This window comes from Pelobates fuscus, chromosome 7 (assembly GCF_036172605.1).
Source record: "Pelobates fuscus isolate aPelFus1 chromosome 7, aPelFus1.pri, whole genome shotgun sequence".
Classification (NCBI taxonomy): Eukaryota; Metazoa; Chordata; class Amphibia; order Anura; family Pelobatidae; genus Pelobates; species Pelobates fuscus.
This window is the reverse complement of record NC_086323.1, coordinates 85,778,725-85,795,806: the sequence shown is the minus strand read 5'-3', so window position 1 is coordinate 85,795,806 and position 17,082 is coordinate 85,778,725. Positions and strand designations below refer to the sequence as shown.

General features: G+C 45.6%; 1 protein-coding gene and 1 pseudogene across 1 annotated transcript; one reads left to right on the top strand and one right to left on the bottom strand.

Annotated features, from left to right (window-relative positions):
* Positions 1–45: 45 nt before the first annotated feature.
* On the bottom strand, positions 46–10,759 carry LOC134569169 (allograft inflammatory factor 1-like). Its single transcript, XM_063428081.1, has 6 exons — positions 10,744–10,759; positions 10,545–10,600; positions 9,785–9,851; positions 3,085–3,126; positions 801–963; positions 46–351 (listed from the first exon to the last, which is right to left on the bottom strand). Exons 1-6 carry the CDS (start codon positions 10,757–10,759, stop codon positions 102–104), a joined length of 594 nt encoding a protein of 197 aa, XP_063284151.1. The 3' UTR covers positions 46–101.
* A 2,742-nt stretch (positions 10,760–13,501) lies between these two features.
* LOC134569168 (uncharacterized) lies at positions 13,502–16,802 on the top strand (annotated as a pseudogene).
* Positions 16,803–17,082: the final 280 nt, after the last annotated feature.

Here is a 17,082-nt window from a genome sequence, read left to right as displayed (position 1 = left end):
CAAAATTTATTATATAAATAGGAAGGAATTAAAAAAAAAAAAAATAAAAAAAAATAACACAAAAAACTCTTAAGTGAAGACAAGACAAGACATCTAAATTGCTACTCAAGACCACGCTTCAGTTTTCCAAAAGAATGGTGAGCTGTAGAAAAGGTCCTGGTGACTGAAAATACATCCATGTCAGCAGGAGATGGTGGAGGAGGTGGAGGAAAGTATTGAACAGGAGATAAAGGCATGTTACGAGAAGGATGTACAGCAAATTCCAGGTAACTGACATAGCTGGGAGCTTTACTGTCCAATAAGCAGGGTCTTCTCACAAACTCTCCACCTTTTTCACTGTAAGTCAGTATCCTGGTGAATGAAAGACATGGATTCAAAATTAGAATGAAATTCTCATTTATACTGCATGACAATCAAAATAAATGCAGTTTTGCATGTTCTTCCCCTGAACCAGTCAATCCACGGAGGCAATTAGAATTGTAATAAATGCTATGTGGGTTCCTTACGCCTTTTCACATGAACAGTAAACATCATTGAAGTCTCCCACCTTTAAATCGTTTGCCCCAACTGAACATACACACTTTTCAGGGCCTGCATTTTCATGAGTGTGACCTCTGGTAATAGGCAGAAAGCTTTAGACAAAATTACATTTCAGTTTCTAAAGTAATTTTGTCAAAAGAAACCCACAGAATGACAGACAGAAGAGAAAAGGGAGCATCATCTGGATCCAGCAAAAATGAAGAAAAGATTAATAAATGAAAGTGGGGGGCTAAAGAAAGAAGAGTTCTGTGAATGCTTACCGTTGGCACATAGTAGATCGACGACCCAACATGGCCATTGCACAGTCTTTGTAAGTGATAAAACAAGTTTTATTACCAGTTATCTCCTGTACCCGTTTCTTCAACTCTGACATAGATCTATAGATACCAAGCCCTTGTGCCATGACATGGAAGGTCATGTAATCTGCAGGCAAAAGCCCAAAAAAAGAAATTAGACAGTTTCCGTTTCAAAGAATTTGAATAATGCTTTTGGTGTTTCCACCATAATAAAATTATGGTCATATTGAATATGTAGGAGGTAGCATTAAGAACATTTCTACATTTATACTATGATACAGATTATTAAATACAATTATCAAGCAATACTTCAGTTTAATGAAAGGATGATGGGGAAAAATAAATCATAAAAGTCTGAGTTGTTAGGGGACAACTATTTATTCACAAATCCAGTGAGAATTTAAGAATAGAGGGGAAAAGGGGGAATCAAACATGTATTCTGATACTAGGTTTAATATAGCTGTTCAGGTTCCTGCCTCTCCTTCCCCCCGCACTCCTCCATACACCTATTAAAAGGGCGATTTACTCACTTTTCCCAAAGCACGGCACAGGTCTCCTTGCTGCTGACCCAACCCCCAGGGACATAATAGCCGTGAGGCAAACAAGGCATTTGCCGTGGGCGGCAATTTCCAGGGGGTGGCAAAAAAAGAAAAAAAAAAAAAAAAAAAAAGTCGCCCCAAATGCCTGGGCATATGCCTTGTTAGCCTAGCAGCCAACAGTCCAGGCGGTTGTCCGGCTAAAAATCTGGTCGGGCAGCGCTGGAGCACTTTCCCCTGTGCTCTCTGCTCAGCTCCCTCACACACCGCAGAGCGATGCCGGGAGCCAGAATATGAAGTCATATTCCAGCGCCACCGCCCCAGATTTTTAGCCGGACCACCACCTACATGCCTCCCTTCCTGTGAAAAGCCCCACTGGACCCCCAAGTAAAAAGTCCACCCAGCACTCCCAAAGGTAGGGAGGCTGGGTGGATTTAAACCATGGGTCCTCAAACTCTGGCCCCCCAGATGTTGCTGAACTAAAACTCCCATGATTATCTAGCTATCTATGTAATTCAAAGAATCATGGGAGTTTTAGTTCAGCAACATCTGGAGGGCCACAGCTTGAGGACCCAAGATTTAAACAAAAAAAAATAAAATTGGTTAATGTTTGGGGAGGGGAGGTGGGCTGTCCGTGCGTGCGAGCGCCAGTCAGTGCACGCACGCAGGGACGTTTTAGCCGCGAGGCAAACAAGGCATTTGCCTTGAGCGGCATTTTCCAGGGGGCGGCAAAAAAAATGCTGCCCCCAAATGCCCAGGGCAAATGTCTTGTTAGCCTTGCGGCTAACTGACACGCCAGACAGGCTGCTGGTCGGTCAGGCGGCGCTGGCAAGGGAGCCCTTTCCCCTGAGCTGTCTGCTCCGCTCCCTCGTGCACCGCAGAGTGATGTTGGGAGCTGAATTATGACTTTGAGGGAGCAGAGCGCTCAGGAGAAAGTGCTCCCTCGCCAGTGCCGCCTGACCGGCAGCCCCAGGGTGAGGGATACCCCCCCCCCAGCATTCCTAAAGGTAAGGAGGCTGGGGGGGGGGGGGGGGGTTAAATAAAAAAAAAATAATAATAAAGTCAGTGAGTGAATGCGCCCAAATCCTAAATACACCACTGCCCACCCCTGATATGCCTCTTTGGCTGAGAGCAAATTTGATGATCTCAACCAATCCAATTGGAAGGCCACTGCGCACGCACGGCAAAATGCTGTGTCAATTAGCATCTCCTTCGAGATGCCATGAATCAATGCATCTGAGGAATGTCAGACCTTATGCCAGAAATTATTATTGTAATGCACACTGCTGATCACATTTAAGAAAATGTTATCACAGCTATTTAAAATCAAATAGTTTTCTGACATTGAGAAGAGCTGAAATAGCAAGTTGTATTGTTTATACCTAAATGCCTTATTATAAGACCACGGTCTAATTCAATTTAGAACATCAAAACACTTAAATCACTAAGACAGTAAACAAATGTGATTCTACTAAGCTTTAAAAACCTAGTGCTGAAGGTCAGTGCTGCACACTGCAGCACTGACCCAGGAAGAACCTCTAGTTCCCAGGTTTACTGCATGCTTTTTTTAAATGTATACACCAGAACAAATACATTAGGCTGTAGTGGTGACTATAGTACCCCTTTAATGAATGCTTATCCAACACACCTAAATACCATTTTAAGAGACCCATTAACCACATGAGCAAATTGGAAAGGGATACAAGACATACCAATTTCTCCACTGCCATTAATATCATATTGCAGGAATGCACCTAAAAAAAATAAAAAAATTAAAATTCAGACAGGGAACTGCTTTTGCTTAAATTTTAAAATGCAGCACACTGAAATTCACAGATTTTACTATTAACATGACATAAAGTCATGATTTTATTAAAGACACGGAGGATCATATTATGCATAACTCTTTCTTTATTTCCTCAGCAGCAAAGATAGAGGAATATAAATATTATCAAAATGAAAGAAAAAAAAACCGTATAGGTACACAGGCAACCAATCACATAACAGAGGAAGTGGCTATATAAGGCCTGTGTCTCCCACAATCCCCCTCTTTCTTGCGAAAACCGAAGACCAGGTAAGATGAACAATATCCCACTTGGCCAGAACAGGAAACGGGAACAAGTCGATAACTTCAAGTTTAAAAAAAAAAAAAGAGAAATATGGTAATAACCAAACTCCAAACTGTAGACTTACAAATCAAAACGGTCGGTAGATCATAGGGAAAAACTAAGATCTGGAAAATATAAAGTATAATATAAAATTGTACAAATATCATATGCAATCCACATATAACAGACCAAATTGCGACATACCTGAAGAGTCCAACAGCATCTCATCCCTAGACCCAACACCGGGAGGGTGGGAGGGAATAATACTCACCTCTGTGTCTTTAATAAAATCATGACTTTACGTCATGTTAATAGTAAAATCTGGGAATTTTATTAAAGACACGGAGGCTCATATTATGCGAGTTCAAAGCTGCGCTATCACCTGAGATGCGATGTGTTCAATTGGTCTGAAATAGAAGTTACGGAAGGTCGATTCCCGAGACCAATCCGCTGCTCTCATAATGTCCTCCAGATGACAGCCAACTGCAGATGCTGTCGAAGCCATAGCACCCCGTACAAAATGAGGCATGAAGATAGAGGGGTCTATACCCGCCAAAGACAAAAGCCAACTCACCCAACGTGCCAGAGTCGGCGTCGAAACAGGTCGGTGAGGCGCTTGAAAAGAAATTAACAAGGGATGTAAATCTGATGAACGCAGAGACTGCGTAGCTTCCAGATATGCCTTTAGACAATCTACTGGACAGAGTGCAGGACACCCCGAGAATCTAGGGTACACAAAACAACTTGGATGCAGATTTTGTCCTCCTGGATATGTTGAAATCAACACCTTCGGGAGTGAAAACAATGGCGTCCCAATCAAGGGCTCTGACGTCGGAGACCCTCCTACACGAGATCAAGCAGAGCAACAACTAGCTTGGAGGACAATTGCTTGAGAGTCAATTCCTGGTTAGGGTACCATGATGATCGAAATTGCAGCATCATGTTGACGTCCCAGAAGGCAGAGAAACGAGACTTAGGACGACGGGCGAGGCGAATACCCTTGAGAAGGCGACATACGAAAGGATGTCTGCCGACGGGTGAACCATCCAAACTGCTATGTCCAGCTGAAATAGCCGAGCGGAAAAGATTGATAGTGCGGTACGCCTTGCCCAAATCAAACAGGAACGTGAGGAACTCCAGGATCAGATGGAGAGGGGCAGATACGGGATCCATTGCTCGTTCCATGCACCAACCAGACCATGAGTTCCATGAAGGAGGTCCTGGAAGCTCGGGGGCAATCTATTGACAACTCCATCAGGCGTGGAAACCACGGTCGAAATCTCCAAAGAGGGGTGATCAGCGCCAGGCAACAATCGTGACGAACCAACTTCGATATTGTGCGAGCAATCATGTTGAATGGTGGAAAGGCATACAGACGGCCCGACGGCCACTCTTGGAGAAAAGTGTCCGTTGCCAGGTCCGGTCTCCAACTATAAAACTTCGGTAGTTGTGTGTTCAGACGTGAAGCGAACAGATCCATCGTGAACCGTCCCCAGTCTGTCTATGCTTTGGAAAACCGAAACGTGCAAGTGCCAATCTCCCGAGTCTCTTAAATGTCTGGAATTCCAATCCGCTCCCGAATTGTCCAGACCTGATGGTGTTCCGCCATCACAGAGACGTTGTCAAGGCAAAATTGGCAAAAATCTTTCGCCAGTAGAGCCAACATCCTTTACCTGGTTCCCCCCAGGTGATTTACATAGCGGACTGCCGATATGTTGTCCATCTTGAGGAGAACGCAGCAGTTCGCCCGACCTGGGGTAAGACTGCGAATCGCGAAGGCCCCTGCCAAGAGTTCCAGACGGTTGATGTGTAAGGATCTCTATTTCGGACCATATGCCTCCTGTGGAAACGTTGCCACAACGAGCACCCCAGCCGTGTAAGCTGGCATCGGACTATCACTACATCTGGGATGGAACCGAAAATGGCCCTTCATGTGTGCCAGCCACCAGACCAGTTCATCCTTGGATTCCTCGTCCAGTCGTATCAGGGATTCGTAGGAGTGCCCCGAACGGAGGTGCGAACCCTTGAGCCGTTTGAGGGCTCGGTAATGTAGCGGACCTGGGAATATCGCCTAGATGGAGGCTGCAAGCAGGCCGATAAGTCTTGCTAGCTGCCTGATTGACAATTCCGATACCCGAAGTGCTCGAAGCTCTTTTTGGATGGCCTTCATCTTGGATTCCGGTAGGTATAGGAATTGCTGGATGGAATCCACCCGGAAACCCAAGAATACCAGTGATTGGGTGGGGATCAGGAAACCTAAGTTTTGCAGTAGGTTGATCATCCATTCCAAATGTAACAGTAGTTGGTCTCTGGACTGGGACATGATTATGACATGAAATGTCATCCAGGTAAATAATGAGGCGTACTCCATGGGTATGGAGGAACGCTACCACTGGCTTTATGATCTTGGTGAAGCACCAAGGAGCTGAGGATAGACCGAAAGGCAGGCAGGTAAAACGCCATCGCCTCCCGTGCCAGGTGAAGTGGAGGTAATCCCTGTGGTCCTCAGCGATGGGAACCGTAAAATACGCGACCTTCAGATCCAACTTGGCCAACCAATCCGACTGTCGAAGGAGGTCTGAGGCAATGTATGCCCTCCATCTGAAAATGTTGATAGCGGAGGAACGCATTGAGAGGACGGAGATTTATCACCGGGCGGACCCCGCCTCCTTTCTTTGGCACCAGGAAGAGATTGCTCGTAAAGCCCGGAGCAGCAAACGGCAATTCTTCCATAGCACCTTTTGACAACATCTCCTCGACTTCTGCCGAAATCATTTCGTCCTGATCCGGTGGGAGGGATAATTCCCTGGGGACAGAAATTTGGACAGGCAGAGAAACAAACTCTAGGCGATAACCCCGTACGCACTGCAGTACCCAAGCATCTGAATTCATATCTGCCCACCCCCGGTAGAACAATGCCAACCTTCCCATCACCCGAACATGAGCGAGATGGGAAGAAAGGGTACCCACCATAAGGACGTCTGCCCGAAGTGGCACCGTGAGGGTATCTGGAGCCCTAAGATCTCCCTCTGGCTGGGAAGAAGGGAGGAGTCCTCGGATCTTGAAATCCTCGGGATGGAAAGAAGGAACCACTGTTGGCCCGGAACAAGCCTTGAAAACCATGGCCGGGTGGACGGTTCCTGCTACGCTCGGCCCTTCCGAAAATCTTGGGTGCGAACATGCGTTTCATGTTTGCCTGTGCCTTGTCTATGGCCGTAAAGGTCTTAACATACGATCCCAGGTCTTTCACGAAGGAAGTACCAAATAACATCCCTTCATCGGATGGACCTGGTTCTGCCACCGTCATGGCAGCCAATTTAGGGTCGATCTTAAGAAGAATCGGCTTACATCTCTCAGAGGACATAGCAGTATTTGCATTCCCTAACAGGCAGATAGCCCGCTGTACCCATCCTATGGCAACGTCAATATCCAGAACGGAATCGCCTGCTGTAGCGGCGTCCAGAAGCTCGTACAGCTTCGACAAAGGGCCCAGGGTATCCAAGATCTTGTCCTGGCACCCTTTGAGCGAGTAGTCCAGGCCCTTCTTGGGCTTCCAGCCTGACTTGTTCAGGAACTGTGCAATCTGGCTGAAGCAAATGAAGCACCCATGGCTGAAGCAAATGCCTTTTGCAAGGAAGATGCCATAGTGGCATCTAATAGGGCCTGAAATTCCTGGGAGGCATTAGCACCCTCAGGATTGTCCATGTTAAAATCATTAGTGAGGCCCTCTGGCCCTTCCTCTATCCTGCATAATGGCAATAGCAGAAGTTAAAGAAGAAAAAAACCAGAGGATTAGAATAAAGTGAAAAGGGTTGAATAACCCACAGAAAAACTGCACAGAGAAGAACCTTAACGCTGGTGCACCCAAGGGACCCAGGGAGAGAGCAGACCGCACGGCAGCAGAGTGAGCGACCGACTACCAGGAAGGACCGCCCCTAAAATGGGCGCCGCACATGCAGAGATCGCTTGCAGACTGTAACCCGGCGGGGGAAGAGGTGCGTGCACCCTACCCGCGTAGGCAGCCCGCGAGCGAGCAGACAGAGACACCAACCAGGGCCACCACCAGAAATTTTGGGGCCCCTAACTGAGCTCAGGTTCTGGGCCCCCGGGGGCCCGCCTCCAAAACCGCCCACAGAGACCGCCTCCAAATCCCACCCACAGGAATACACACACAGACAGACAGACACAAACACATTCACGGATACAAAAGGACACAGATACACACGCGTACATACTGACAGGCGTACATACAGACTATGTACGCCTGTGTGTCTGTATATGTGTGTATGTCTCAGTATGTGTGTGTCAGTATGTACGCCTGTGACAGACACATACTAACATGCATAAGGACACAGACACACAGACACTTCTTACCTTGTCTTTGCAGGATGGTGGCTGGCTGGGGCTGATGGGACTGGCAGTCGGCTGGCTCTCCCTCTTCATGTCGGGCGCGAGCACTCCTCCCGCGCGGAGTTAGCTGGGAGGAAGTGACCACTCCTCCCAGCAGCACTTGCGCTGCGGCGGCATTTTTATATATTTTTTTAAAGCGGCCCGGTCGCGCTATACCACGGCCGCAGCGCTGACCGGGCCCCTGAAGATATGGGGCCCATCGGGTGGCCCTAAGTGCATGGGCCACCCGATGGGCCCCATCAGCGTGCGGGCACCGGTGCAAATGCACCGGCGGCAGTTCCGCCGCTACACATGGGGCCCGGGCCCCCCAGGGCCGCCGGGCCCGTGACAACCGTTATGGTTGTCACCCCCTGATGGCAGCCCTGACACCAACAGCCGCGGCAGATGCAATAGCCGCGGCTAAAAGCCGGTACCGGGTCCTGCGCAGCACCCCCAGGCCGGGCGCAGGGGAGAGCTGAAAGGGGAATCCCAGGGGACAGAGACCAGGGATTAGACACCAGTGCAAGGCAAAGCATGAGAAGGAAAAAGCAAAGTCTGCTGCACAATCAAATAGGCAGCAACACCAAGCACAAAATAAAACAATCATAAATCAAATACCATGAACATGAGCACAATGAGCAAAATACTTAGCTGTCTGAGGAAGCAGCAAAGAAAGGGGGATTGTGGGAGACACGGGCCTTATATAGCCACTTCCTCTGTTATGTGATTGGTTGCCTGTGTACCTATACGGTTTTTTTTTCTTTCATTTTGATAATATTTATATTCCTCTATCTTTGCTGCTGAGGAAATAAAGAAAGAGTTATGCATAATATGATCCTCCGTGTCTTTAATAAAATTAAGAGGAGAGCAGACTGGATTCCTTTCCTGTAGTATATGAATGTGGCAGAATAAAGGCAGCATGTTACATTAACACCCATGCATGAAAATTATTGTTTCCTGGAAATATTGGGAGGAATTGGTCAAAAGTCAAAATTGTTCTAAAATAAATGCTCTATAGTATTAAAAGTTGGACAACCATGAGAACCGGTGAACCAGCAAGCACAAAGTACACTGATGACTCCGCCCCTTTAAAAGAATTTTGAAACACTTTAGAACGGACACTTTAAATCTTCCCATTAAGTATCTGCACATCTCTGTTCTTGTTTGCATGTAGACTGAATACATTAAAGTTAATTGAAGATCAAGAATACGAATGACATCAAAAAGGCAAATTGCCAAAGACAAGCTATATTTGTCATCTCACCTGCATGTGTTTCCATGTTTTCAAACTCAAGAAGTTATTAGAACTGTACGGCAGTAGCAAACATTTAACAGAGGCCACCTGCTCTCACCTAGTCCTCAACCTACCCAACATGCAAGAGTTCAGGTAATAATCTGATCTATCAGCTCTAGTGGTGAAAGAGCACAGATTATGCAACCAGCCATGCACGGACCCCTTATTTATTATTCATTTAATTATTAATAGTTCAGGGCATAGACGTTGGCTAAATTAGAGGAAAAATAGCACCAATATTGTTTATGGGATTAATTGATAATGTAATGGCCATGCAGCTAGCATGTTCTGTAAACGTACTTTCCTCTGCATGTATTCAAAATCATTTAAACCGGTTGCCTCTTCAAAGTATGAGGATCCGAGACACCTGGCCAATTTAACAGTAGTCTAGGTTTTCCTCTTCATCCAACAATAAAAATATGGGCAAAATGAAAGGCAATACTTTATTTGATGCAATTTTGAGCAATCTATATACATTTAAGCTGCAGCTTCATGTCTACTATATGGGGATTTTTTTTATTATTTTTTTTTCTCACTTCAGCAGATGCCAAACTGGCTGTTAATTTCCAAGAGTCACTTGGCAGCCTTTACATGTAGCTCCGTCTCATGGGATGCACTTACATTTGAGTTTATACAGCTTGGCAGACAGGTCTGTAATGTCCTGGAATGGCTCATCTCCAAGATACTCCTGTATTAAAGACACCATTACATTTGACTTTTGCCGTTCTACAATAAAAAGAGGGTGCATGCATTGCACGCCTAATGTTCAATGCTCACTAAATTTCTATGTCATGCACGATAGTTTTTTTTTTTTTTTTATATATAATATTTCTTAGGTGGTGTCGAATAAAAAAAAAAAAAAAAAAGGTTTGGTTGCAATAAAAAAAAAAAAAATCTACCCTCTTAAATCTGTCTCATCTGGATATTATGATGTTGCAATGATAGTCCAGCTCATATAGATGGATAAGGAGGCAATCACATCTTTACTGCACACCACGAACAAGTTTTTGTGGCTTCCATGCCTTTCAAATATATAGAACTAGAATATAAGTTAATGTTTCCAACATTCTTGAGACTCAGCCACTGGGTAGGCTTTAACCCGTATCATTGAGTGTGCAGCAAACAAGGAACTTGTGCTGGGTTAGTGTGTTCGAATAGGTGAAGTATGCCAATATGACAGTAACAACGTCATTAGTCACGTGGGCGATTGCCATTGCTGGGATGTAGGCCATACTTTACTCATTAAGGTCCTAATGCTGTGAATCACTTTAAGGATGTAAAAACCTTACTGTGCCCAATCTTAGGTGCTGATGGAATATTAAGACAACACTGAGCAAATAGATGTATTGCACCCTGTGCAGCTTTATTTAAGATTACTAACCTTGTTGGCATAATCAATGTCCAGTTCCAATCTTTGAAATTTTCCCAGCAGTTTGTCTAAAATGAAAAATAAAATTAAATATATATTCACACATTCACTGGTGTATTCCACTGCATGGAATTAAATGCATTTATTTCAAACGGTTTTAGAAGACAGATTTAATCAAATATTAAAAGTTTCATAAATCATTTGAAGTTACTGTGATTATAGTCCATCATGGACTATTTAAATATCAGTAAATAAGCTTTAATAGTTGATTAAAATAACCACGTAACACTTAAGCATATCTAAATTAAATAATGGCATCTGATGTGTAACAGACATACATAGATTACTGTGATGTAATTCCAGTAAAATACAAGTTTAGCAGGCTAAGATTGCCACAAGGCATATGTATGTATATGTGTTTGTAGTATCAGTTAGTTAATTACACGTAGCTAAGATACTGTCATCACTGTACTGACCAGGTGCAGGAATGTAAGAACTGGAATTACGCGTCCCTCTCCTTTGTATCAGATGAGCCACGTGGTTAGACCGGATGGATGAGTTTAGACTCTATTCATTAAATAGGTTAAGGGTATGTGTGGGTGTAGTTAATTGTGGGAGGAGCTACAGTGCTATATAAGGAATGTACTCTATGTATTCAGTACTCAGACTTTGCTGTATTTTGGTGACGCTAGTCCCTCTGAGTCCCGATCGGTGATCCAATAAAGAATCTCTTCCTTCCTGAAGAAACCTGTGTCCATCTCTCTGTGCTTGGCTTCCGTCAGTTTCTCCGGTATCATTTGGTGCATTGGCCGGGAAGCTCATCGTTCAACGGTAGCTGAGAGGCAGAGGCGTGAGACGGTCTATCTTTGCCCACGTTCTCTACGGCTGCACCCCTGAACTTCTGCGTGGACCTCCCTTCGTCTCGGCGCCACTGGTCTGTTGTCCAGGAGATCATCGGCCTCTACGTGAGAAGTGCTGGGGTGTCCCCGTCGATGAGTGTGAACTCAGGTTCAGGAACGAGGAGGTAAGATAACTGCTGTTTTAGACGGCAGGACCCGCTAGGGGTATACCGATTGTGCGGTAGGCCCAAAGGGGTTTTTGAATCTGTATCTGCCCCCTCTGTCGGAGGGAAGGAGCGAAGGCGCACCGCTCGATCGAACGCTCTTTAGTCAGACCGTTTGATTTGGTTAGTCAGGCGGGGTCCTGGTGTAAATAGCCCTAGCCGGACACCGGTGTCTTGTCTAGACTAGCGTTCTAGGGTGTATATTACGTTCGCTAGGTCGGAGGGACCGGGAGACTAAGCGGCGCCTGTGTAAATTCGGTTCGCTAGTTCTCATCCTATCTGGGCTAAGTGGGAAGGCGTGTAAATTTGGAACCCACTAGACTTTTGATAGTACGACTAAGAGGCGCCTGTGTAAATTCGGTTCTCTAGCTCGTTGTATAGTGCGACTAAGAGGCGTCTGTGTAAATTCGGTTCTCTAGCTCGCTATATATGTGGTGATTGGGCAGTGTGGCTAACCAAAACGGGTGTATATAGTTTTAGGTAGTCCATTCAAGGTACTGGCCAATAGTTTAGTTGGGAATTGTAAATGTGTTAACGATTGTTTTAGTAAAGTGTATATCTTGTTAGATAGCGCGAGCTCAGCCGTCTAGCGAGAGTGTTAATAGTGTGTTGCTGTATTATAGTGCACGGTACCATAACCCTGTATATTTACTGACATTATATAATAAGTACTAATCATTGTCGTCCATTGCATGTTTAACACCATAACCACTAATAATTGTATTGTGACCTTAACTTGTGCTTTGACCTATGCTAACCGTACTGTAACCGCTATTTGTAAAAGACGATGTTACTGGGGTGTGTTATAGACGGGTAATTCGTATATAGAGAATTATAGCGTGGGTGACTGTGTAGTTACGCCAAAGGGCATAATATTGATTATATAGTGACTGGTGTAGCAGCTGTGTGTGTACGGGAATTCCCTGAGTGTTTATTGTTATTGTGTACGTTTCACTTGGTAACCGTACCACGTGGTGCTGTTGCCAGAGGAAACGGGTGTGACTGTTGAATAGTACGCGTGTATAGTAATCGTTGTCGACGACGTTCCACTGTTAAATATGGGTGCGTCGCAGTCAACGATTCCGGATCCCTTAGGATGTATGGTTAAGAATTTTAAAAAGGGATTCAAAGTTTGTGATTTTGGGGTTAAGATGTCCCCTGTACGTTTGGTCACTTTGTGCACTAGGGAGTGGCCTACTTTGGTTGCGGCATGGCCGCCACGTGGCAGTTTGGATCCAACTCTGGTACAGCGCTTACACGTGGCTGTATCAGGTAGGCCTGAACTTTACGGCCAGTTTCCTTATATTGATTGTTGGAGACAGGCCGTAAATGACTCGCCAAAATGGCTCCGGACATGCCACGAGGAACAGTGTCGCCTCATGGTAGCTAGGACTTGTTCGTCCACTAGGGCTGGTGTTAGGCCCATTTTGGACACGCCCCCTGAGTCCGAGATCCCTTTGCCGCCCCCTTACTTTCCGGTAAGAGGAAGTGACGCAAATACAGGAAGTCCTGTAACCCTTCCCTCATTACCCTCATCCACTTCCGCTTCCTCCTCCAGTACAGGATCCACCCCCCCTCGTACTAAATCTCCCCTTCCGGAACCAGAACCCACCCCCATTAGAAACGAATATCCTGATTTGGCGCCACTTCAGACTTCCGGTCAAGCTTCATCTAGCTCGGCCCGAAGTGTTCTATTCACTACCTTTTTCCAAAACCAACCTCCCACATCCCCATACCCTATATCTCCCCGACCGGAACCCATGACTGACGCTTCCCTACGTAGCCCCATCCAAACCCGACAGTTGACTGGTGCCCAACAATTAAAGCACTATCAGATGCCTCTTCGCTTAAATCCCGGGTCAGCTTATATCAAATGGCACACGCTGACCCTGTCTTCGTATATGTCCCTTTCACCACTACCGACCTTTTAAACTGGAAGACCCATAATTCCTCGTATACTGAGAAACCACAAGCCATGACTGATCTGTTCACCTCAATAGTACAGACACATAATCCGACATGGGCTGATTGCCAGCAGTTATTAATGACTTTATTTAACAATGAGGAAAGGACAAGAATAAATCAAGCAGCCATTAAAGCATTAGAGGATAGAGCCCGTGCTTTGAACCAAGCTAATCCAGCAGCATGGGCCGCAACACATTATCCCAACACTGATCCCGATTGGAACGTAAATGGTGCTGATATGGTTCAACTCAGAGCCTATAGAGACGCTATAATTGCTGGCATGAAAGCCGGAGGAAAGAAAGCCATTAACATGTCGAAGACAGTTGAGGTGATCCAGAAAAGCGATGAAGCGCCCAGTGTCTTTTATGACCGATTATTGGAGGCGTACCGCTTGTACACCCCCTTTAATCCGGAAGACGCAGACAATTCCCGAATGGTTAACTCCGCCTTTGTCAGCCAAGCTTACGGAGATATTAAGCGCAAGCTACAAAAGTTAGAAGGGTTTGCAGGTATGTCAATCTCCCAACTAATGGAGGTAGCTAATAAGGTCTATATGAATAGGGAAACAGAAAGCAAGAAAGAGGAGGAGCGCAAGATGCGTAAAAAGGCTGATATGCTAGCGGTAGCGATCGCAGGCGTAGATAAACGGGGCCCAGATAGAGGCAATAATAGATGGAGTAGGGAGCCTTTGAGTAGGGATCAGTGTGCGTATTGCAAGGAAGAAGGGCATTGGAGGAACGAATGTCCGCAAAGAGAGCAGTACGAGAGAGACCAACCCAGGGCAGGCTACAGAAACTTTAGAGGCAGAGCGAGAGGTAGAGGAGGTCCCGGAGGGAGTAATGGTTATAGAGGGAGTAATGGGAACAGAGGAAGTGTTAGGGAAGACAGGTATATTCCAGCAGCGCAAAGGTCTCGCGATAGAGAAGGTAGGGACTTTGTAGGATTGGCTGACACGGTCATGGAGGACTATTGATACCGACCGGGCTCCATCCCCCTTGGTCGAGCGGAGCCTATGGTCGATGTATCAATAGGGGGGAAAAGGAGTGCGTTCATGATCGACACTGGTGCTGAACATTCAGTGGTGACTAATCTAGTTGCTCCTCCATCTGGAAGGACTATTACTGTGATAGGAGCAACTGGAAGAAGTGCTGAAAGACCGGTTCAAAAGTCGACTCTGTACATTGGGAGGCCACGTAGTAAAACACCAATTCCTTTATATGCCTGAATGTCCAGTCCAATTGCTGGGACGTGATATGCTATCCAAATTACAAGCGCAGATTACGTTCCTACCAGATGGAACAACATCTTTAAAGTTTAATGGACCTTCAGGTATTATGACTTTATCCGTACCAAAGGAAGAAGAGTGGCGACTTTATACAGTGTTGACTAGTCAAAACCCTAGGAGTGATGAGACATTGTTTAACATACCAGGAGTTTGGGCAGAGAACAACCCACCAGGACTGGCCCGCAATATTCCACCAATAAAAATTGAACTGAAACATGGGGTTTATCCAGTGAGCCTAAGACAATATCACATTCCGCAGAAGGCTAAGAAGAACATCCAATCCTATCTGGATAAGTTCATACGGTATGGTATCCTAAAATTCTGTACTTCCCCCTGGAACACCCCATTGCTGCCTGTTCAAAAGCCCGGCACAGATGAGTATCGACCTGTGCAGGACTTAAGAGCAGTCAATGATGCGGTTGTTAGCATACATCCAGTTGTACCCAATCCATATAACCTGCTTGCTTTAATTCCGGGCGGGGCTACTTACTTCACAGTCTTAGATCTCAAAGATGCCTTCTTTTGCCTCCGAATTGCCGCAGAAAGTCAATGTATTTTCGCTTTCCAATGGGAGAACGCTGTAACGGGCTCAAAACGCCAAATGACTTGGACAAGACTGCCCCAAGGGTTTAAAAATTCACCTACCCTATTTGGTTCAGCCCTAAGTCAAGATCTATTGGATTTCGAGTCCATCCCAGGAGAGTGTGTATTGTTACAATATGTAGATGACTTGTTGATAGCAGCAGTTACAAAAGAAATCTGTCAGCAAGCAACGCACGATCTACTACACATTCTCTGGAAGGCAGGATACAAGGTGTCTAGAAAGAAGGCTCAGTTGTGTTTGCCAACTGTCAAGTATCTAGGATTCCATATCTCTGAAGGTCAAAGAATTATGGGGCCAGAGAGAAAAGAAGCTGTCTGCCAAATACCAATACCCAAGAATAGAAGACAAGTGCGAGAATTCTTGGGGGCAGCAGGCTTCTGTAGGATATGGATTCCCAGTTATGCGATACTAGCAAAACCTCTGTACGCAGCTATCAAAGGTACAGAGCACGACCCCTTCTTATGGACCCAAGAACAGCAAACGGCATTTGAAGATGTGAAGAAGGCTTTGATGAGTGCCCCAGCATTAGGTCTACCTGATCACACACGACCATTCTACTTATATGTACACGAGCAAAGAAGAATGGCTGTGGGAGTATTGACACAGTACTTGGGATCATGGCAAAGACCTGTTGCCTACATGTCTAAGCAACTGGATGCAGTGGCCAGCGGACTTCCACCTTGTCTAAGAGCCGCAGCTGCAGCCGCCCTGCTAGTAGCTGAAGCCGATAAACTCACTCTGGGTCAAGAACTTTATGTACGAGTCCCACATGCAGTACAGACGTTGTTGGATTACAAAGGAAATCATTGGTTTAGTAATAGCCGTATGACCAAGTATCAAGCAATGTTGTGTGAAAACCCAAGAGTGCATTTAGAGACTGTAAACACCTTAAATCCAGCTACCCTTTTGCCACAACCTACTGAAAGTCAACATGATTGTTTGGAAGTAATGGATGAAGTATTCTCAAGTAGACCAGATCTTCGTGATTTTCCCATCCAGAACCCCGATGTTCAATATTACACCGACGGCAGTAGTTATGTGAAAGAAGGGATCCGCTATGCAGGATATGCAGTGACAACAATAGACAAGGTGATAGAAGCTCGGCCACTGGCGAAAGGAACATCAGCACAAAAGGCAGAATTAATAGCACTAACACGAGCGTTACAATTGGCTGAAGGTTTAAGAGTAAATATCTATACGGACTCTAAGTATGCGTTTTTAACCACTCATGCCCACGGAGCTTTGTATAAAGAAAGAGGACTACTGAATTCAGAAGGCAAAGAAATCAAATACGCAGCTGAAATCCTACAACTATTGGAAGCAGTGTGGGAGCCGAAAGAAGTCGGTATCATACATTGTCGAGCGCATCTGAGAGGAGATGGTGATGTAACCAAGGGAAATCGGATGGCAGATAGTGCAGCTAAGCGTGCTGCTGAATCAGGAAGACAGGAGTATGTAGGGCATATAGCTGCTCTTATACCAACTCCACTGTCCCAATGGACTCCAGTTTATACAGCTCAAGAAGAGGAGTGGTTAAAGACTGAACCGGGAAAGTATCTGGAGAACAAGTGGTATCAGCTAGAAGATGGAAGAATAGTTATACCAGCATCGCTAGCGGTAGAAATTGTCCAAA